This window comes from Megalops cyprinoides, chromosome 14 (genome assembly GCF_013368585.1).
Source record: "Megalops cyprinoides isolate fMegCyp1 chromosome 14, fMegCyp1.pri, whole genome shotgun sequence".
In the NCBI taxonomy this organism is placed as follows: domain Eukaryota; kingdom Metazoa; phylum Chordata; class Actinopteri; order Elopiformes; family Megalopidae; genus Megalops; species Megalops cyprinoides.
In genome coordinates, this window is record NC_050596.1 from 11,136,593 (window position 1) to 11,160,818 (window position 24,226).

Here is a 24,226-nt window from a genome sequence, read left to right on the forward strand (position 1 = left end):
ATTTTAATAGTTCTGTACCCTACATACAGAACCTGAAGTAAAGACACAATGTTCAAATCAAACTAAACACAGCAAAGCCTCTTTTATAAAAGTACAGAATAAAGTATCTTTCTAATAAACATAGCATTTACAATGCTCTGGCGTATATAAAACTTTAAACAAAGAGCTGCGTGCTTTTGCAATTTCAAACGAAACAGGAACCCCCAGAACAGTACGATTTCCAGGTGACAGAGGGATTCTGGGAAGAAAAAGGAAAAGTTATTCACAGGTGATGCTTGTTACTGTATGTGTCCTTCGGGAATCTGCAAAGCAACCAGCTGAATGACAAAAACCACCGCCCAAGTAACGCACAACATCGGTGCAACAGAACAACGTTCCTCCAGGACTGCTGCCCTGAGGACGCCACACCCACTTGCTCCTGTCACTCCAAGTCAGCCAGGCCTTTCTCCACCAGCGGCAGGTGCACCAGCACTCCCTTTTCATCATAGAGAAACACGACTTTCTCTGGCTCTGTGGACTGGAAGGGGAAAACGGCAGCTTTCAGAGGGGGTGTCTCTGACATCTCTCATGCACACAGCTATGTCAATAACTAGACGTGGGGACAGCTGAACACACAGGGCTGCTGCCCCTGCCTATCAGCTACCCTGCAGGTTTGCACTGTCATGTCTGATGCTGACGGCACAGCCTTCACAAACATCATGCACACACCTTGCACACATCCTGGATTCCAATATCCACTGAGCTCATTTAAAATAAAGGTTTTGTTTGCTCAAGCTTAAACTGAATCCAGTTAGATCCTGTGTGGGCTGGGTTCACGATTTCAGCAGCCTGTCTATGATACAAAACTATGGCAAGTGATTTTTTAAAGCTCTTTTTCCCCCTGACGCATTGCTAAGGCAGAACCACACCATATAGCCTTAGCCTCAGTGTAACCTCAGCGAACCAAATGAATCATATTCAGTATTAGTACACTGAAGATGGGTTGTTTTAGACATTTTACATGTATATTTATCCATCTGACAGACACTTTTATCCAAAGTGACTTACAAGTGAGGTAGAGTACAACACAAGCAAAAAAACCACTCTCTTATGGAACATGATCTTAGCCAGCTAGCTAAATTCAACTGATGAGAGAGATCGATGCACAACCTTAATCTCCCTGATTTAACATTTTGTTTTCTACTTCCCTCTGTGTCAGGTTGGCTAACAGGCCAGCCCGGCGGTGTGCTCTCACCATGACGGAGGCGGTGACGCAGCCGTGCAGCAGGTCGATCATCTCCAGCGCCGCCTTCATGCTCCACTCGGGCCGGTACGAGACGCGCTCCTTCTCCAGGTTCAGCCGGGGGGGCTTAAACCCCGCCACCCGCACCTTGATGGCCTGGCAGGGGAAGCCGAGGAGCTGCAGGGGGATCTGCCGCAGCCTGGAGGGGAACGGCGAGAGATCACCCCACCCTCCTCCCGTTCTCTTCCCACATTATACTGGCTAAATCACAGGGACTGCAGTTTAGCATAGAGGTAAAGAGCAGGACTCCTAACTGAAAGGTTGCCGGTTCGGTTCCCCACTGGGGCACTGCTGCTGTACCCCTAGGCAAGGTACTTACATACTGAGGCAACTCTGGGTTAACGCTGCCTCAGTAAATGGGTAACAGATTAAAAAATGTAAACTATGTAAGTCGCTCTGGATAAGAGCATCTGCTAAATGCCAGTAATGTAATGCAATGCAATGTAATTTAACGTCAGTCAGTCTGAGCTTGCAAAATCATCTTCAGAGAGGATAGAAGTTTCTCCCTTTTTCCTGAAAGCGGTTTGGGACTTACCTCTGCATGGAAAGGGTGTCGTCGGAGCCGAAGTCCACGTGTCTCACCAGGAATCTGACGGGGTTGAAGCCTTCGAACCCCAGCAGCTTGGCCCTGTAGTATTTCCCATCACTGTACTCCGCCAGGCAGGGGCCCTCTGGGAGCAGTGCAGACACAGAGAGAGGAAACATGCATTAATGTGTGTGCTGCTCCAATGTTAAAGAGCTGAAATGCTCTTATCAGCAGTGTTCTGATCGGCAGCAGAGCTTCTCAGAACCTTCTGGGCAAAGACCCCTGCAGTATTTAATGTTTTCGAGCACCCTGACCCCCTCTTTGATAATCTCTGATCTACAGTGGTCCAGTCTGCAAGGTTCTAATCACTAAGTGTTTAGTTTGTAGTGTTGTAAGAGCCGTGTTCTGATCAGTAGGGTAGTCATCAGCAGGGTTATAATCCACGGCACTGCCATGCTAAAATGCAGTTCCTAAACCTGTCCAGGATGCTGTTCTCTACCTATAGGGAAGTCAGTGAGCAATGGCAGCCTGTCCACATCTGCATTCACTTGCTTCAGAGCTTCTTCCAGACTCTCCCCATCTTCGCTCTCATCTCCATCCTCAGTTAAGGGGCACAGGAACACCTGTAGGGCAAACACACGTGTCCACGCCAGAGCTGGCCCTACATACACTCACGTTAGCTTCACCAGAGGGTAAGATGTCGCACCTGACGCCATTGCCCAGGCCTAATAAAATGTGCCAAAAATGACGCTGACAGACAGATAGATGGACCATCTAACAAACTATACAGCCAAGCAAAATGAAAAGGATTGTGCTGTATAAAATCACATAAAATGACTGCTTGCTTAAGTGCCAGCAGCATGAACTTACATTACTATGATGTGTATTGTGGATCGTGTAAAGATACAGCACCCTATGGGAGAACATGTGGGCCTATGAGTCTCAACTCAGTAACGACTCAGTGTGGTACCTCATTGGGAGTGCGGAGGTGTTTGATTTGGACCGGGAAGTGCTCTCCTTTGTCAGGCAGTCTAGGGTAGGTGTAGACTCCAAGGACAGGCCCTGGGTCCTCCAAACCCTGCAGTACCACAGCAACAAGCAGTCAACAGCTCTGTCAATGTTTAATACACACACACACACACGCACACACACACACACACACACACACACACACACACACACACACACGCACATACACACGCACATACACACGCACATACACAAATGCACACACACATGCACGCAAGCACAAGAAACAGACAGCTCTTTCACAGCATTTCACAGGCAGCCAACAGAGAGAGGTTGCAAGACACCGATCCCCAGGGGAACAAGGCACTGCGGTTTAATTTCATACAGTCAGACTCTCAATAACTAAAACCAGTGTTATTCACAGCAAGACTGATGAATCCCAAAGACACAAAGACAGCAGCGATAATAATATCTTGCCTTGATGTTGAGCTCCCAGTCGTCTAATTCTGTAACCGATGACGTCACCACATATTCCTGAGGAAACAAGACACCCCAAATCAGGGATGTTTTGTATTTTAGCTTCGTTTAGCTTGTTTTATAAGCGTCACAGCAGTGTCACAGAAGAGCTATGCTGTGGATCATTCTGAGATGCACACATCTGTATACCCTGACCAAAACACACGCACTGACACAGTCACTGAATCAGCTAAACGCCGCCCTCCCCCCCCCATCCAGACCAACCCCCACCTCCTGAGCGGACGCGGCGGGGTCGAAGGTCGCGTGCTGGTGATGCACCATGATCCTGCTGAGGGTCATGCCGTCCAGCAGGACCTGCACGGTCATGTTCCCCAGGGGGTCAGAGGGCAGTTCCTGCGGGGCAGAGGAGACAGAGGTAGGCTTTAATGGCTTTGGCCCTTCCCTCCTCCTCTTTAGCGTGTAAAAGGTCAGGAAATACCATGATCTGCAGGTTGACACTTCGGTTGTGAAGTAGCTCCCTGAGCAAAGCCACAGCGTCCCACTGCCACTCCCCGCCCACCTGCCGGGAGGGGGGACAACCCAGTTATTTACAGCACACAGCAAGCTGGGTTCGCTAGGTTACCAGCATGAGCTCACAGGAATCACTGCAGTACAGAGCCAGGTTAGAAGAGTAAACTCACAGGAATTACTGCAGTACAGGGCCGGGTTAGAAGAGTAAACTCACAGGAATGACTGCAGTACAGGGCCGGGTTAGAAGAGTAAACTCACAGGAATGACTGCAGTATGGAGCCGGGTTAGAAGAGTAAACTCACAGGAATGACTGCAGTACAGGGCCGGGTTAGAAGAGTAAACTCACAGGAATGACTGCAGTATGGAGCCGGGTTAGAAGAGTAAACTCACAGGAATGACTGCAGTACAGGGCCGGGTTAGAAGAGTAAACTCACAGGAATCACTGCAGTACAGGGCCGGGTTAGAAGAGTAAACTCACAGGAATGACCCCGTGCAGCCGGCAGGGGATACACAGCTGGGGCACATCCTCACACAGCACCGTGGGGTAAACGTGACACGCCGGAATATTCTCCACCAGACCCTGGTCCACATAGCGCACCTGTCAAAGGACCACAAGCAAATGAGCTCACTGATGCACACATGCACACGCACGCACAGGTGCGGTCACTGATAAACAGAGACACACACGCACACACACGCACACACACGCACACACACACACACACACACACACACACACACACACACACACACACCCCTGTGTGGTCTGGACAAAAAAGCATCTGCCAAAATAAATAAGTCACAGCAACAGCTTGTTGAGAGGTTCCTGCGGTCCCGCTGACCCCCTCACTGACCTTGACGTGACCCCCGATGAGCTCCAGCACCTCCCCTCTGTACCAGAGCATGTCGGAGCCCATGACCGCGCAGCCCAGCACGTTCTTCCAGCTGCAGGGCTTCTGCCTGGGCAGGGACCTGATGTGCTGCTGCAGTCTGTCCTTCAGCTTCTCAAACTGGTGCTCTGCAAGGAGGAAGCCGTATCACACACTGCAGAGAGAGGGGGTTCAGTCCGCCCGACCACAACTTGACCGTAACAGGACCACAACAGCCCACCATCACGTATTCTTTTCTGTGTTAACAAACCGCTCTTCTTTTTTCTGGTTTCTTTCCTTTTTTTGCTTACGGGCTTTCATGCAGTGTCCTGTCTGGGTCCTTATAGTAAGAGAGAGTGCATTCTGTATTACATTACCTGGTTAAGAGAAGGTAATAAGGTTACATAAGTGAAAGTCATATCACCAGAGGTGGACAACCCTGGCTTCAGAAAGTAAAAGTCCTGCCACGTATTTGTTCCACCCATGCACTACACCAGCTGAATTTAATTAGCACCACTCTTCAGCCAGGTAGAGGAGCTAATTAGTGAAATCACCTTGTTTAGTGAATGGCTAGAACAAATACATGGCAGGATTTCTACTTTCTGAAGCAAGGGTGTCCACCTCTGCATATCACACACTGCAGAGAAAGTTACTGGACCGTAACAGGACCACAACAGAAACAACACAAATGTTGACAAACTGCTCTTCTCTTCTTCTTTCTTCTGGTTTCTTTCTTTTTTTGATTAGGGCTTCCATGTAGCCTTAAAGTGAGAGGGAGTGCATGCTCCGTTACCCGATTACCTGGTTAAACCAAGGTTTATGTGAACGTAACAGGGAGGCAGTGGGGCCCACACACCTGCGTGCCGCGTCATGGCGTAGATGACCCCGTCGTCCCCGACGGCGGTGACGGTCATCTGCCTGAGGCCGCAGTGCGGCAGCTCGGGCGGGGCGTAGGGGCGGGTCTGCACCGCCTCGGGCGGGGCGGCGCAGCGGGGAGCGGGGAGGGGCCCTCTCGTCACGTCTGCCTCGCCGTTCTTCAGCACGATGTCCTCCTGCGGCTCCGCCTCTGGGTGTGGGACGACCCTAAAGCACACCCGAGATCTGGCATGACGCTGCCGCAACAGCAGGAGCTTTGGGCTTAGCGGGATGCTATCATCCAGAGTGACGTACAAGACATGAGAGTATTTTATGCTACATTTACATTTTTGATATCCAGCAGATATGAAATATCCCACATAACAGCAACATTTCTCTACTTTAAGAGTGTGGGAGAGAAGGAAAACACCTGCTCTGGCTCTTACCTTGGAGAAGGCATTTTATATTTCTGCATTAAAAATACATTATCATTCTGTCTGCGGGCATTTTCTGGTTAAGATATGCAGTATTAAGTATGGATAATACATTCTGGAATGCATTATTAAACATACAGATAATATCTCAGACAATGTCCTTCACTCCAGTTTTTTCTTCACTGTAAGAGACTCACTTGGGCTTCCTCTCCTTCAGAGCCAGGCCCTCGCTGACCAGGAAGTCTGCAATGCTCACATCCTGCCCCGCCATGTTGGAGCAGTACAGAGCCACGGGCACGGGGCGCTCGGCCGTGTTCTCCTGGGAAGAGGTGGGGGGGGGGAGGTGGGAACATAGATTAGCATTAGGAGGGGCTACCGTATGCCAAAACACGGCAGAACAGTGTGCTGGTGTGTCCTGGGGCATTTTAGGAGCCACTGATAATGGGATAATGTTTCCCCCCCAATTTGTGTTCTTTATAAGGAGTGTAGTGATCAGCAGGCAGGAATCAGGAAGATTACAGTACATACAAAGTGCTTGTTTATTGGGAGTGCTACATATTGTGTGGTAATCAGCTGCAGCTCCCATTTCCACAGGCTCTTCTTACTACTGAACTAACCGCTGCCAGAGCAATAGAGAGGGATGACAGAAGCCAAAAGCCCACGATGTGACTGTGCTGGAGCATCACCTTGATGGTCATGATTGCCATGGCACCCCTCATGTAGTAGGAGATGAAGTCGCATGCTGTGGCCGTCCAGGTGGTGAGACCCCCAGCAGGTCTGCATGAAAAAGAGAGAGAGGGAGGAAGAGGGAAAAGGAGAATGCCAACAGACAACAAGAGGGAGGGAGAGAGGAGAGAAGAAGAATGATAATGAGAAAGCGACAAAGAAAGAGGTGAATCACATCAGGTCAGACGCACTAAGAAAGAAGTTACAGAACCCAAGTCTCATCACCTCAGTGTCCTGAGCTGTTCAGATGCAAAATGCAGTTCTGATGACAAACCTCCCTGAACAGATTACCCACATCTGGACACACCAGGTTTTTACATGCCTCTTAAATGCACAGAGTGTCTCTGGAAAAGAGAATCACAGTGCAAGCACTGGAGTTATCCAGATCGATAAGGTGACTGGGTCAGGACCTGATGTCACTGAGGGAACACTCCAGCGCCAAGCAACCAATCAGGTCTGGCCGCAGCGGTCTGAGGTTGCTGATGTGGAGCTTCACTTTGTTGCCAAAGTCGCAGCGCACGACCTGCCACAGGGGGGAGACATAACGTTAACTCCAAACAACTACGTGACTTCTGCGGTTTGCTGAAATCTCACCAGGTCCCACACAATAATAGCAGGCACTTTCTTCTTGGCATTCACAAGGATCAGTTTCATTTTTAGCTTTCCTCCCTCCATCTCATTTTACACTCCCCTCCATTTACTTAACACACTTCCTTAATTCCCCTAAAACATCACAGCTTGATTGCTCACTGTTCAAAAATGACAGATTCTATTTATTTCAGACTATCATATCAACGCAGGGGCTGTTCAAAGATTCAGAGACATCCGCACTTCCCAGAAAACGTCAGAGACAGAAGTTTAAGCAGTACTTACATCGCGGTACATCAGTTATTTGCTCAACAGAGGACTCCATGCAGAGTGACAACTTTTTACACACCGTCCACGTGTACAGCTGGATATTTACTGAAGCAGTGCCTGGCTGAGAGGTACAACAGGTGCACTCCACCCAGAAGCTGAACCTGTAAAGACACGGGTGCTCCTTCCCCCCCTACAACGCTACGCTAACGAGGACTCTGGTACCTCTGCGATGCTGCTGGAGGACACCGAGCACACCTGTCCCCTCTCCCACACCCCGCTGACGTACACAGCGCAGTGCATTTCTGCCTTCCAGTCCACTGGCAGAGGCTCTGACCTGGCATACTCATCCTTCAGCATCTCATACACCCTGGGGCGTTACACATTACACAGAGAGGTTATTAGCACCACTACCATTAGCATGCTATACAGCCCTTACATTAAGCACAGAAATTATTAGCATCGCTGTATCTTACACAAACATCATCATGCTATACAACCTTTACATTACACAGGGAAGTTATTAACACTGCTTCATCTTATGCAAACAGCATTAGCATGCTATACAGCCCTTATATTACACAATGTACTATCATTTACACCATGAGGCATCTTACACAGACATCATTAACATGTTATACAGCCCAAAATACCCTACATTAGATTTTAACAACTCTCGTTTAACAGTGAGGGGAAGGTGGAGTAGGGGGGTGTAGGAGGAGTGGGGGGAAGGAGCAGTAGGGGGGTGTAGGAGGAGTGGGGGGAAGGAGGAGTAGGGGGTTGTAGGAGGAGTGGGGGGGAAGGTGGAGTAGGGGGGTGTAGGAGGAGTGGGGGGGTGTTGGTAGAGTGAGAGGAAGGTGGAGTAGGGGGGTGTTGGTAGAGTGAGAGGAAGGTGGAGTAGGGGGGTGTTGGTAGAGTGAGAGGAAGGTGGAGTAGGGGGTGTTGGTAGAGTGAGAGGAAGGTGGAGTAGGGGGTGTTGGTAGAGTGAGAGGAAGGTGGAGTAGGGGGTGTTGGTAGAGTAAGAGGAAGGTGGAGTAGGGGGAAGGAGGAGTGAGGGGGGTGTAGGAGGAGTGGGGGGAAGGTGGAGTAGGGGGGTGTAGGAGGAGTGGGGGGAAGGTGGAGTAGGGGGTGTAGGAGTGAGGAAGGCGTAGGTACACACTTTTTCAGGTGGTTGTCCATCTGCAGCAGCTGGACGAAGAAGCTCCCTGGGGAGGCGACGTGGGTCACCCGCACCCTCAGATCCTTCAGGTTTTTGGGCAGCTGGAGGTTGGGCTGGAGGTCCAGGGTGTCCCCGTCCTCAGAGGGCAGGTCGAGCTCTGGACCTCCCCCCTCCACCAGACCCTCGAAGGGGGGGTCCCAGATGTCTGTCTCCACTGTCGGGGCCTGGGGTTTCATGCTGGGGGGGGGGGGGGGGTTGGATGGGGGTTTAAATCATACAGGCAGGGACTCATGTACATCCTTCAGAATCCACTCACCAAACCTTCCTAACTTACTTACACATGTCAGGTCATGGACGGTTTTAACAGTTCTTAGATGTTTTACCTTGTACGTGAAATTGTAACATCACGTATAATATAATACTTACATGTGGGACAGCAAATCAGTCTCTCTCACAAGTGAACTTCTTTCCAAATTCTCCTTCTTCACCTCAAAACTATAAGCCCCACAGTGTGTTACAGGAGAGTGACTGCTGATTGGAAAAATTATTGGTATAACCACACAATCTTGTTGCTTGTGGATGGGGAGGTTGTTGCCCATACAGTCTCCATGGTAACACCCACACTCACCCTTTTCTAAAGCTGGCCAGCTCTTCCTTCACCAGTAGCTCTGCAATGTCTGTGGACTGGTCATTGCTGCTGTTGACCTCAAGCAGCCGGACTGGCATGGGCTGGTGCCATGGGACTCTCTCTGTAACACACACACACACACACACACACACACACACAGACAGTAACAGCAGTTTCAAACCACAGCCTCTCCATCCTGTAATAACGTAAATGTGGTGTGTTTCCTCCCCCCCAGGCCTGCAATCCAGGCGAAACGCTCACCAGGGGCGCCCGCTCACCTGTTGCCATGGTAGACATCAGCTTCTGTTCCGCCAGATTGCGGAATCTCTCCTTGCACTCCTCGCTCCACGACTCCGCGTTCCCCGGGGGCTCCAGGTCCGCAAGGCAGCACTGGATCGCCTGGGAAACGCGACATTTCGAATGACCGAAGGGTAACGCCAATGAACAGCCCTGATATAACAACAATGACCACAGTACACAGACCAAGGATGAAGCCATCTTCCAGGACTGCCCACAAAACGTTACTTTGTGTTAATAAAGTTTTACATGCTTTATTTTCCCAGCAGACACACTTATCCAGGGCAGCCTACACATCTTACACTTAACACTTCACCCATTCTTACAGAAATTCAGACTACGCACCCTGCTCTACAACAGGGCCACAAGTGGAAGCTAAACAGGCAACCTGACTACAAGCCCAGCTTACTCTCTACTGGTGCCATACTGGTGACAACGTACCGAACTGGAGGTGTCATGTTTTATCAACAGAGGTAACCTCACCATCGCGGGGAGAACGAGGAACTCGTCCTTTAACTTGCGGATGTCTTTCACGCTGAGGGTCTTCTTGTTGCCGAAGTCCACGTACCTGACCTCCACCATCCTGTTACCAGGGAGACCTGCAACCACACGACTCTTTAATTAGCACCAACCTGCCAAGTTGGCACCGCGTCTCAGTTACACCCTCGAGCTGGCACCCCCTCCCCCCTCAGTAATAATATAAACCCCCCTTTAGTTAGCACCCCCCCCCTCAGTAATAATATGAACCCCCCTTTAGTTAGCACCACCCCCCCCTCAGCAGTAATATAAACAACCTTTGGTTAGCACAACTCCTGGCCAGTAATAGAAACCCCCCTTCAGTTAGCACAACATCTCCCTTAGCATTCCCTTTGGTTATTTCCCCAAGAGCAAAGGGCACAAGACCCACTTGCAACAATCGCCCCGGTGGATTATGGGTACACCTGGGCAGATTAGCTCACCAATGACCTGGGCCCGGTACCAGCCCTTGTCCTCAAACAGCGCCACGCAGGCCTGCTCCAGGGTGGGGCAGAACACCTCCAGCCCATCCGCCGAGTAGCACTCCTGCAGCTTCGCGTTCAGCAGCAGGAACTCCATGCTGTCCACCTGCGGGCGCCGGTGAGCAACCCAGATCAGCACGGAGCAACATCTCCTTTAGCTCCGACTGAGCTGTGCTCCCAATCACTGCTCTAGGGTCAGTTCACCACAAACCTAACCTTAATAATGTAATGTTTTTAACAAATGTAACTGAAGGTTTTATATGGTCCACACTTGTGGGCCTACAATATCTACACCCTACAAGTCACTGACCTCCTAGGTTTGTCCAAACTGATCAGAGATGAGTGTACTACTGAAGGAAGTATGGGGGGAGTGAAGGGTGAATTCTTGTTCTGTACACAGATGTAGAACTACTATACTTCCTGTCCCATATATAGAAGTAAGATTACTGTACTTCTTATTCTCTACACTCCGCGCACAGACGTAGCATTACTATTTTTCCTGTTCTATATGCAGATATGGACCTTTACTTCCTATGTGGAATTAATATATTTCCAGACTCCATACAGAGATACATGTGGAATTTCTACATTCCCTGGTCTATATCCAGATGTGGAAATATTACACTTCCCGTTCCACACATTCTACACACAGATGTAGAATTACTACGCTCCCTGTTCTATACACAAATGTAAAACTACCCCCAACTCCTCTCCACGCCAAACACTCTCCTACCCCCCGAGTAGCAGATGGTAAAGTAAATGCGCACAGGTGTGAGCTTCCACTGCCTGCGCAGCCTCACCAGCTGAATGTAGAAGTCGGAGGGGGAGTTGACGTGACACACGACAGCGTCCAGCTCCACCATGAGCCTGGGGTACGCGGGGGGGTAGAAGTGCAGAGGCCGGCGGCTGCTGGGGGACGGCTTAGCAATCGGGGAGTAAAACCTGCCGCCGGAGGAACACGCAGACCCCACCCTGGTTATTTCAGCTGACAGTCTGACAGCGCGTATGGCGACAGTGTAGCACAGTGGTTAAGGAGCTAGGACTTGTAACTGAAAGGTTGCCGGTTCAATTCCCCGCTGGGACAATGCTGGTGTACCCTTGGGCAAGATACTTAACCCACAGTTGCCTCAGTAAATATCCAGCTGTATGAATGGATAACACTGTAGAGAAACTGTAACTGATATAAGTCGCTCTGGATAAGTGTGTCTGCTAAATGCCTGTAATGTAACGTGATGTGTGGGTTAGAGTGGCTCAGGGTGTGCACCTACATGGCCAGCTCCAGGAAGACCAGGTAGTCCCGCAGGGAGAGGGGCATGTCGCTGACGCTCTTGTCCATGGGCGCCTTTTTCAGGTCCACCAGCAGGGAGTCCCGCTCCACCCCGAACACCTGCATCTCCACGGCCTTGCAGCCGACCACGCGCTGAAACTCCGCCTGCGCCTCCGAGCTCCAGCCCGCCTCCTGCCCCGCAACACGACGCACAGCCATCAGACACGCATACACGCGCACGCATACACGCACATGCACACACACAAAATGCACGCTCATCAGACATGCATATGCACACACGTAGACACGTATATATACACACGCACGCACACACACACACACACACACACACAATGCACTTATCTGACACACGCGCGCGCACACACACAAAATGCATGGTCGTCAGACACATGTGCACGCATGCGCAGACACACACCCACAATGCACACTCATCAGACATGCATATGCACACACGTGGACACGTATATATACACACGCACGCACGCACGCACACACACACACAATGCACTTATCTGACACACGCGCGCACACACACACAAAATGCATGGTCGTCAGACACACGTGCACGCACGCGCAGACACACACCCACAATGCACACTCATCAGACATGCATATGCACACACGTAGACACGTATATATACACACGCACGCACGCACACACACACAGTGCACTGTTATCTGACACGCAAACACAACACACACTCTCACACGTCCAATTATGTTACTGTTGACAATAACTGCCTGTAAAGACACTGGTCCGCAACAGCAGAACACGTTCCTGTGGCCTCCCTCAGTCGCAGCCCCCATCACAGCAGCAGAGAGAAGCGGCGCGTTCAGGCCTGAAGGGAGGAGCTTCCTCACCAGGTCTGCGGGCACGATGTCTTTGAGCGAACAGCGGACGGCCTGGGGCGGCCAGCGATTCATCTCTGCCTGCACCGCCAGGTCTACGCGCCTCACACACTCATTCAGACTGTCCGCCGCAGACGCTCCCCCACTGCAGAGAGGGGGAGGGAGAGAGAGAACGAGACAGGGAGATAAAAAAGAGAGGTAGAGAAAAGAGGATGATGGTGAAAGAGATGAACGCAGATGAAGGGAAAGTGGTGAGAAGGAAGGAGGGAGAGAAAGGGCAACAGGGAGAGAAAGAAGGTGGTAGATGAAGGTAGAGGGTTAGGGTTAGGAGAGAGGAGGGAGGGACAGAAAAGGAGAGAGAGGCGTAATGGAATGAAGGAAGAGGGGGAGGGAGTGGGGGGAAGAAAGAAAGAGGGGCACAGGGAGGGTTGGAAAGGGGAGGCAAGAGAGACTGTTGCATAGAGGTCTCTAACTCTTTACCAGATGCAGAAGTCACACTGGTCAAGAGAAAGCGGACTCCAGAGGTCAGAGCTGACAGCCATCCTTACTCAGTGAGAGAGATGACTCTGGTGAAGCCGTAGTCCTGGAAGAAGACCTGCAGTCTGGCCAGCTCTGACACAGGGCTGCAGGGCACGGGCTCGTCCCGGCCTCTCTGGAACACCTCCCTCACCAGCACCCTGGACCACATGCCCTCCTTCCACCGCATGAACATCATGGAGCCTGAGGGAGCCGTGCACACACACATAATCTCACACACACACACACACACACAGCAATGCAGAGACCACATACACTCACACGCTCACATACATACACACACACACAGCAATGCAGAGACCACATACACTCACACGCTCACATACACACACACACACACACACACACACAGCAATGCAGAGACCACATACACTCACACGCTCACATACACACACACACACACACACACACACACAGCAATGCAGACCACATACACTCACACGCTCACATACACACACACACACACACAGCAATGCAGAGACCACATACACTCACACGCTCACACATACATACACACACACTCTCACACACACACACACACACACACACACAGAGCAATGCAGAGACCACATACACTCACATGCTCTCACACACATACACACACACGCTCACACACACAGAGCAATGCCGAGACCACATACACTCACACGCTCACACATACATACACACACACTCTCACACACACACACAGAGCAATGCAGAGACCACATACACTCACATGCTCTCACACACATACACACATACACACACACACACGCTCACACACACAGAGCAATGCAGAGACCACATACACTCACACGCTCTCACACACATACACACACACACACACATACATACAGAGCAATGCAGAGGCCACATACACTCACACATAACCACATACAGAATACACACTTACACACACACATACATACATACAGTAATGCAGAGGGACCACACACAATCAAACACATAATCACACATAGTACATACATACACAAACATATACAATTTACATGCACACACCTGCACAACCACACATATATAAACAAACTCTTTACAAACACACAAGCATTCTCTCTCTGTTGCACTCACATACAGCACGAACGCTCCCTCCTCTCTCTACCCAGACCAGTACACACTGAACAGCTCAACCAAACCCAGCCAATGGAGATCTGAGCTTTAATGAGAGCCAGCGTTCGGCATGCACCAGGGCCACTCACCTGTCTCCACCACATCGCCGGGGGCGAAGAGGCCCCTCTCTCCAGAGCACAGGCCGTTGATCTTTTTGGACAGCAGGGCGCCCGCCCTGTTCTCCGCCACATGGCGAATGTAGAAGTGGTTGGGGTTGACCACGTGCGTCACGAACACCCACTCCTGAAAAACTACCAGCAGAACCAGCAGTGAACAGGAGCCGCTGCAGTCAGAGACCCTGTTCTTTTCAGTTTCACCAGAGAACAAACTAGCTGAATTTCTACCAGAATCACAACTTTAATCAGCAAATACAAATGTATAAGAAATTTCTGTATACAAATAAATAAGGAATGTCAAATACAAATGTCCTTCTACAAATGTATAAGGAATGCATAAATGTATATAACTGATAGCATTGCACAGCTTTTTTAATGGTATTGTATTGTACTGTATTTATTGTATTGTCTTGCATTGTATAGTTCTGTTTGCACTTATGTTTTTAATTTTGACACCTGCACCAAGAGAAATTTGTTGTACATTTGTACTTGGCGAATGAAGTTCTGATTCTAATTCTGACGACCTCAAGACGCTTTACAGCGAAGGGGGGCGACTTTCCTCAACCACCACCGATGTGTAGCCCCCACCTGGATGATGCACGGCAACAATTTTGTGCCAGAATGCTCACCACACTTCAGATGAGGTGCCGGGGGATGGATTTATTTAGCCAATTAAATGGTGAGCTGACTACACAGCCAGGAGTTTGGGCTCCTGAGTAGCTCAACGGTTAAGACACTCTCTTTGAGGACAGGCTGAGCTCTACCACCTTGTCAACTGATGACAAGGACCGGGAATAACCTGGCATCGTTTCATTGGGTAAAGGGGTGTGTGGGTCCCGACTCCTTCTCAGATGGATGATGTCAGCGGAGTAAAGCTTATCCTCCAATGAGCATCCAGTCTGCTGTAGTGCAGTGTGCGAAAAAGCGGCAGCTCTCACATAAGCACTCCTGTGTCAGAGCAGAGGTGGTCGAGGAGATGAGCTTAGTGTAGTATACGATTGTCAATTACAAACTAGGATTGTATAGAGGGGGCAAAAGGCCATAATTTCTTAAAAAGGTATCCAGATTCTAATCCAGGACACCTAGGAAACCCTTCTCCGCTATAAGTGTGATGGGGACAATGTAACATCCCATTCATAAAGACTACCTAAAGCACAGCATATGAAAGAGAAGATTATCCACTACTGGCACACTAGTGCTGCTTCTAGCAGCAACTCCAGGCATTCTCCCATGCTGGTATTCACCAAGCCCAGCCTAGTGTAGTTTAGCAGGAGAGGGCTACAGGTTGGTACGGCTGCTGGTGTCCTGTACCTTTTCCCTGACCACCCGGAGGAATGTTCAACGCTGACTTCCTGCTCTTCTTCATCTGCCTTCCGCTTGCAGCCTTCACTTCAGGCACAGGGGGAAGGACAACTGCAACCGTGACAACAAAGGCGCTCTCAGCCAATCAGAACACTTGTAACGGCTTCACATCCTACCCAGCTACCCAGAACGTGCTGTGACGTGGCACCGCAAAACCATCTGCAAAAAGGCTGCTGTGAAGAAGCCAGGGCCCCAGCTCAACCGCTGTCAGGGCTGTCTTGCAGGTGCTCCGGGGGGGTAAGGGACTGAGAGAGCCCAGGTGGACACACCCCAGTGTGTCAGTGCGAGAGACACCCGCCCAGAAAGTCAATTGCTTGGGATGTAAGCAGAGCTTTAGAGACCTGGGAAGAGGAGGCAGGAGGAGGAGGAGGAGGAAGGCCGTCTGCAGCGAGGGCGTGCCCGGGGCAGGGCGCGGCCGGCGGGGCTCCGGCGATGGCGGGAATGCGTGCGACCGCGTGGGTGGCGAGCGAACAGGCGGTCTAATGTACAAACGCATCATCGAGCATCAGCACCCACTGCGCACACCCGACCCGGAGGGAGGGGCGGGGCATCCCAGTCAAAATGAAAAACCTGCTAACATGCTGGTACACAGGAACGGTCTGATGGCCCAGGTGAACGGACTGGGTGGACCTGACAACATGCTAACACACAGGAGCGTTCGGGTAGGCTGGTGGACCTGACCGAGGGGGGGGTTTTACCTGGCTCGCCCTCCTGCACGATCTCCTCGATGAGGACGTTGGGGCTGTCAGGGGAGGGCCAGGGAGACGAGGCCTGGGCAGGCCCGATCCTCTGGCTCGCCTGCTCCCGCCGTGGGGGGCTGGGCTCCGTGGCGCCGGGGCTGTGTCTGCTGGATCTCTTGTCCTGAGGAGAAAGGCTGCTCCTCCAGACCTTCCTCTCCGGGCCTGGCTGGGGCGGCCCCGTGGCCACAGGCTCATCTCCAGTGAGACTTCCAACCATGAGACACGCGCAATGACCACTACTGCCTCAGTAACTCAAACTGTCTTTAATAACTCATTGTCTAATTATATTCCTAATAGCTCACTGCAGAACGGTTTCTACAGCAACTCACACTGTCTAATCCTGTGAATCCCTGACTCTGCCAGGTTAGCAGCACACAGTTTGGTCCAGACTGAATTACAAGAATGACTGCCTAGATGAACAAGTTAACATTACAGCTGTACATGGAAAAGACATCTCTAAGTTTGCTTTCAGAAATACTCTTCTAAAACCTTTTACTATCTTCAACTAACCAGATATCATTTCCTCTGTTCCTTGTACAGAGTGACATTCCATAACTGCCCTCTTCCGCCCTCCCCCCTCCAGGAGTGAGGGATAATACTTACACCTTGGGGCTGCCGACTGTTATTTGGATGCTAGCTTTCAGGCTCTGTGTCAACCCATCACCATGGACACTGACGCTGTTTTAAAGTCAAAGTAGAGGGCGCATGAGTGAGACACATCGTTAACACGTTTCAGCTCTGCCCCACAACCTCCCCACATACCTCAGCCCGGAGCCCAGAGACAGACAGCCCAGGTCATAGGACTGCACATCTACAGGGGACTGCAGCATCTCCACCAACTGTTCAACAAATGCGCAGACGCACACGCGCGCACACACACGCGCACACACACACACACACACACACACACACACACACACACACACACACACAGGTCAGATCACACTCAAGGAATATGCAGCACTGTACACATAAAAAACAAACAGCACAAATGGATTGTTATGTATAGTGACTTTGAGGCCTTGGACAAGCAGGCCACATGTTCAGTTCCAGGATGGGATGGCTCTTCTGTGGCTCAGTGGTGTAAGGGTGTGACATTAACATACCCTAACATTTGACATCAAATTCAGCTTTATTGCATTTTCTTACATTAATATTAATATCTTACTACTAGGTCCTATTAATTATCACAATATCAATATTACCTGTTATTATCCGTGGATGCACTCACTCAGGACTATTGATATTACACATTGTATATCTTTAATTCATACAACCGGACACTTCGCAGACACAACCCAGGTTATGTACCTGTTAAACTGCAAGGGTGCGACATCAGTGGCCAATCCAAAGCATGCAGCTTTCCATTTAAAAGCACAGTTCCCTGTCCCTCACGGCACCCTGCCCCCCCCCCCGCTCCGCATGAGATGCTAACCAAGAGCGTGGAAAATCGTGCAGCTCATGGCTGTTTGCCGACGCCAGTCAGGAAACGCGAGATTAGATGGAGCGCGCGCGCACGGACCGATCCCCGGCATCTACCTCCAGGGGACACGTCGTGTGACGGGGATGATTTAGTGAAGAGGCCTCACAGCGCCCGAGAGGCTTGGGATCACGGCTGTTTACCCTTACACGCAAGAACAATCACCTCTACACCGCTGGAAACTGTGGGAGATGCGTACGACTGCCTGCTTCAGCTTAACTGTAGGAAACGGGATAAGGGTTTGGCTCAAAGGATGTGGCCCCCCCGCAGGCCAGTCTAAATCTACACATGCAGCCTCGCTGCACCTCACTGCACTCTCACACTCTCAGGCTGTCTGAGGAGCCAGCTTGCTGTACAATCAACAGACCTCTCGAGAAAACAACACTGCTCTGTGGTGACGGTACTGACCGTGTACAATAGCGTGTGACAGGTGGCCAGCGTGTGGGGGTCAAAGTTGAGCCTTGACTACCAACACACTGCTGACACATTCAGTCATCCTGGATAATGGGGTGAACTGAGAAGCTAACGTAAACTGCAAAAACATTTCGCAGAATTATTGTCATTGACAATATTTTCAAAATACTTTCATCATACATAATTTCCAATGACTCCAATTTTTCTTAAAAAGATTTTATTCTCTTATCAAAATAAGAGGAAATTTTTTTAGTGCATAGAATGTTGAGCAAGAGGAAAAATGGAACCAACAAAACGATGTCCGCGCTGTTACTTCCTTAAAGAGAAACACTGGCGATAAAGAACATCTCAGGAAGGCTTCATTTAGGAAAATCTTTTTTTTTTTTTTTTTTAAATGGAGACAACCCACCGTGTGTGTGTGTGTGTGTGTGTGTGTGTGTGTGTGTGTGTTCGTTCCCTGCTGGGGCCTTGGGGGAGTGCTGGCAGAGCGGTACCTCCTCCAGGTTGCAGTACTCTCCCAGAGAGGGACAGTGCTGGACCTGCCTGGCCTTCTGGATGGCTGTCTGCAGGGCCTTCCTCCTCTCCTCCACCCTGTTCAGCTCCAGCCTGCTGCTGGGGAAGAGCTGCTCCATGTGGGTCAGCTCCGCCACCAGAGCACCCTTTCTGGAGAAGGAAGACAGGACCAGAAAAACAACATGCTAAGCAGAGTAACACTATGTGCACGGCGTCACCACTGAGAGCTGTCCCAGAGGCAAACTTTGATTGCTCCTCCTTTTTTTCCCCACAGGCGATAATTACACTGCCTTTCATCCAAAATCTCTTGAACTTCTTCAGTTCATCCTGTCCGCAGACAGATGTCCAAACACAAACATACAGAAACGAATAAAACGGGCGATTGCTGGGTGGCGATCACGTAACCTCTGCGCCCCCTAGTGGCTGCAGATGTCATTACGGCTAAAATCAAACAGCTGGATTCATTTACACCTCCTCGCCTCTACACGTCTCCCCAACATGCATAGTTTCACATAAATGTCTAGAATTTACAATTTAGATTTATACTTAGAATAAATTCCAGGGAACCATGGGGATAAGACGAGGGGTGAGATACTCTCGTGCAGGGGCGGCCTGAAGAAGGTAATATGATGTCATGCAGCTTCTTGCTCCAGGATCCCCTCCCATAATGCTCTGCAACCCTCTCCCTTCCGCCACCTCCTTGTGCAAGCACAGCCACGAGCCATGTTTCTGCAGCGATACTGATCACTATAGATCTAGCCGATCTTTTTAAATATGAGCGGAGATTGTAGTGATATTTTGGGAACATTCTTCACTTCAAAGGCAAACGTATTTTAAAAAGGGCAGATGTTGTAAAAATATTTTTCTGTGTTAGGCTTTAAAACAGGGCATGAAAGAATGTTTTAAATGGCTTTCTTTATAGGCGTGTCTTTGACACGTCAAGTCTGTCTCCTTGTTTTAACATGGATTTCTGTGGGAGAAAAAGGCCCTTTTACGGATCACTTCCCCGTATGTAATACTCTCCTGGAATGCAGACTGGATGGATAACGGGGGCCAGTTCTTCCCTTCTTCCATTGGAAATGAATCTGGCCATCCAGATGGGACCATCAGGTTTCGTTACCTTCTTATCCCACACTACTGAGCACCGGCAGAAGCAGTAAAATGGTGTTGCGTGGCTCTGGGTGGATGGAGGGATGCGGTTCACCTTCTGTGCAGCATGCCTGATGCTCTGTCCACCGCATCATCGATCTCCTTCAGCAGGCGGGACCTCTCCTTCTTTGCCTGGACCGCTAGGCCTTTGACCAGAGTCTGCAGGAAAAGCAAATCGCACGTCTGTTAGACGCGAGCGAATCACAAATCACACCAGTACGTAACGTACAATATTATCACAGCGCTTGCCTATTTGATTCTGCAGACCACCTTATATAATGTGGGCTTCCTTTTTGCATGCTATACGTGCATATACCTGCAGCAACTGAAGTGAGGTGCTATACTGTACGTAACAGTAACAGCACACCGGGGTCACTCTGCTGACACCTCACCATAATTGCTTTCACATATCTGCTCCCATCCACGGATCCTCATCCACAAGTACAAGTGAAACCCAAAACTGGCGGAACAAGCTTGTGTCATCCGTATCCCATTTGAATGTTCCATAAGAGGTGGGTGTAAAGGGCTTTGAATGGTCCACATGAGTCCTGACTGGCAGTATATTTGAGCTCTGATCGTTGTAGGGGTCACGAGGCCTCACCCCCACCCCCCCCACTTAGATGCATCCTCAGTGCTCTGACTGACACTCAAGCCCAGTGACCCCTGTAATCCACTGTGGGGCACACCTGCACCCCCACCCCAACACACAAAGCACTGGCCCCAAAATGCCAGATCAGGGATGCACAGAGGCCCACCCCACCTGGTGAATGCTCTCCAGCTGGGACAGGTTCTCTTCGGCCTGACACAGCGCATTGGTCAGGGCGTTTTCTGGGTGAGAGTCCTGGGGGCAGAAACCACACGGGTAACTGCACGTTCACATCCCTGTACAGAAGACCTGTATCTGCGTAGCTGAAAAACCCACACCTGAGTGTCTGAGAGACCTACAGCTGTGAGGCCTGAGCATTATAAAAAAACATTTAACAAAATGGAAGTCATTCTCTGTATGTAGGCTTTTAAAACGGTTCCCTCTGTGGTGTACCGGCTCTGTGCTCTCCTTCAGGGGAGGGTCGGGCGACTTGGGCCTACGGTTCCTGGGCCTCTCGCCGCCACGGCTGTGGAAGACAAAAAGGAAACCATCACCAATCACAAACCCCACCATGACTTCTCCGGTGATGCCACGTACATTATGTTAGCTTGCAGATAAAGATGCAAGTTCTCTCACCAGTTTTATGGGTTAGACCGCTAACTCACAACAGATGTGGGCAACCTGATTCTGATTCTGATTTTTTCCCCTCTTGTTTTTGAGCAACTATACCACATTATTCAAGCAGCAAAATGTCTATTTTCTCACATGAACTACCCATGACAAGGGCACCAGACCCAAGGTTATAGTCCCTGGCTATGAAGATGCACTATTAAAGACATTTTCTGCATAGATCACAATTCTGGCTCTGGGTATAACAGTAATTACAGGTTTTAACATACACTACTATAACACAGCCAGTAAATTAAATTATGTTACACACATACTGTTTTTCCGATTTAATGGAACGCTTAATGTCAGATGGTGAGCTAGCTACAGTGAATGACTTGCATATAGCACAGCTACAGGTTTTTTTTTTTTTAAAAAACAACCAAAAACTTGTGATATACAATCTGCTATGTTCTTGCTCCGGTTTATGTGGTGCATTCATTCTCATTACTCATGGCATTATGTAGTCTTAAAACTGGAAATAAAATCTGTGTAAACACACATGTGAAAAGTGAGGAATCTGACATGTTTGGTAGCCTGGGTACTTCTGGTCTTTACAGGCCTAAATGATCTCTCTCTTTTCACTAGATCAATTCATTCAGCTACACCAACAAAAGTGGTCTATACACGGTAGGCCTGTCACAGCTGCTCTGGGACATGTCAGACATGTAGAATAAGATAAGGGAATGCTACTTCACTTCTTTCTCATGTTCATTTTGGCAGTATAAATGAGCCCAACGATTCTGCTGTCCACCTGCAGACCCTCCACTCCATCCTCCGAAAGCGTGGAGCCAACCTGCGGGGGCGAAAGTGTGACAGTGAAGTAAAGCGGGTACAAACTGTACACTACAACTACATACCAACTGCACACAATACGACAACAAATGCACCGCACACAATGCAATGATTCAGGGACTGCACATAATACAATGACACACAGACCATACCCAAAACAACAGTGCAGGCAATACAACACACAACTACAAACACTATACACAATAAACAAACAGCGCACAGAATAGGACAAAACTATAAACTCCACACAACAAAACACATCACATCACAACTACACATAGACTACACACAATACAACTACACATAGCCACTCATAATATCACTGCACACAATTCAACACAAACAGAATACAACTGCACATACACACTGTTCACAGCTACATGTACAAACACTACACAACTACACCAAACAGCACAAACTACAACTACACACACTGCATCCAACTACACTCAGACACCAAATAACTACACACGCCTCACACAATACAACACAAAAGGGAAACGGTTTCATGTGAAAATGTCTCTACCTTGCAGTCAGGGCACACAATGACTTTCTTGCACTCCAGTGAACGCAGACAGGTGGTGCAGAAGATGTGGCCACACAGCAGCATATGTGGGAGGTTTCCAGCAACCCCATCCTCTGAACAACCAACCAAAACACAGGGACAACACCACCAATCAAAATCAGGTGCACATGAAATTAAGACAGTTTATCATCAGCTCATGGGGTTGTTGCTCTTCCCTGATCCTTATCCATCTCTGGATAAGGACAGCGCTGGACAAGCAGGATGGACGCAATGCCCTTTTAACACCTGAATTTATGTCTACAACATTTGTTGTACTGTTACCATAATGGTAATACCATTTACACTATAACCATGCTAGCATTTGAGGGTGGATTCAAAATGAGCCTTTCAATGTGACAAGAGAGGGCTATGACTATGTTGTGTTTAACGAATTTGTGTGTTCATCCTTTTTTTTTTGACCTCACATCAAAATGTCCTTATGACGTGGACCTCCCAGTCAACGATAATGTATATGGCTGAGTCTCTAGTCTACACTTGCTTGTCAGATACTGTGACCATCAGACTGAAATAAAAACCAAGTCCAAAACGTGGCACGAGAACTCCAGGCCCTTAATTATCAGTCTTCCGGGGTCGTCTTTTGACAAGTACATCTTCCTAAAATGTATATGTTGAAAGAAGTTAGAAACCTGTACCTAACTACTTGCCTATATACTAAATACCTATATTCTCGCTAGCTGGGCCTAAGTGCAAAATCGCGACTTCCATACTTGCACTGACAAGCCCTTATGCAACCCACAAGTTATGTAGCACTGGGTTTGCTTCTAGCTAACTAGTAATTGATAACAAATATTAGTAAAAACCAAAACTGAAAGTACGAAGAAGCATTCACGTCGAACAAAGCATTCATTCAACATTCACAACCGTAACATTGTAAGACGCTCATGGACGCCATGCTAGCAGGAGGCGCACATGTGCTAGCTACCAAGGTCACGTATCTTCAGCTGCGTTGGTTAAGTTAACGCCATGCATAATGTTTGACTTTTTTTGCTACGCTTCCATCAAACATCGTGGAACACAGCTATCAAATTCAGCTGGTTACCTGGCAGTGTATATGCCAGGCCACATATATCGCAAACCAGGGCATTCAGGCTGTCGCTCCTCTCCGACATCTTTCTCGTTTCCACGCGTTAGTTGGAATTTTGCGATTGGTGTCAAAATGTACGTCATTCTATCTTTCAACCAATCGCATTGCGTAGTCATGTAGCACTTGAAAACCGCTCGCCGAAATCTCGATTCATTTAATGATCAGCAAAGTATAAAGATTATGCATCGTTCAGAGAGAAATTCATTTTGCCTGTTGATCTTGGTCATATTGGCACATACATGCCAACGTATAACATTTATAATTAGGCACATTTATTAGGCACAAAAAACATCAAACAAACTTAGTAGTTACATATTGTAGTTACAATGCACTATGCGTCTTTATGATCTCATCACAACTTTTTGA

At 49.2% G+C, this 24,226-nt stretch overlaps 1 protein-coding gene across 1 annotated transcript; it reads right to left on the bottom strand.

Moving 5' to 3' along the window:
• Positions 1-421: 421 nt before the first annotated feature.
• On the bottom strand, positions 422-23,885 carry rnf17 (ring finger protein 17). The gene is made up of 36 exons (XM_036545577.1): positions 23,816-23,885; positions 22,717-22,829; positions 22,094-22,191; positions 21,183-21,255; positions 20,904-20,984; positions 20,199-20,302; positions 18,976-19,144; positions 17,350-17,426; positions 17,191-17,265; positions 16,546-16,793; positions 15,797-15,874; positions 14,459-14,620; positions 13,271-13,442; positions 12,735-12,867; positions 11,854-12,044; positions 11,386-11,527; positions 10,547-10,691; positions 10,071-10,186; positions 9,569-9,689; positions 9,291-9,411; positions 8,663-8,899; positions 7,729-7,873; positions 7,059-7,171; positions 6,609-6,699; positions 6,120-6,241; positions 5,490-5,644; positions 4,619-4,782; positions 4,243-4,362; positions 3,733-3,813; positions 3,525-3,647; positions 3,255-3,311; positions 2,779-2,886; positions 2,308-2,431; positions 1,818-1,953; positions 1,235-1,421; positions 422-517 (listed from the first exon to the last, which is right to left on the bottom strand). The coding sequence occupies exons 1-36, from the start codon at positions 23,883-23,885 to the stop codon at positions 422-424; spliced, it is 4,548 nt and encodes a 1,515-aa protein (XP_036401470.1).
• Positions 23,886-24,226: the final 341 nt, after the last annotated feature.

Coding starts and splice junctions, on each gene's coding strand:
- rnf17 (XM_036545577.1), bottom strand. CDS start 23,885: ATGTCGGAGAGGAGCGACAGCCTGAATGCCCTGGTTTGCGATATATGT. Junction 20,303..20,903: donor AGCTGGAGAGCATTCACCAG/GTGGGGTGGGCC, acceptor CTTTTCCTGCAG/ACTCTGGTCAAAGGCCTAGC. Junction 17,427..18,975: donor AGTACTGCAACCTGGAGGAG/GTACCGCTCTGC, acceptor TTTGTTGAACAG/TTGGTGGAGATGCTGCAGTC.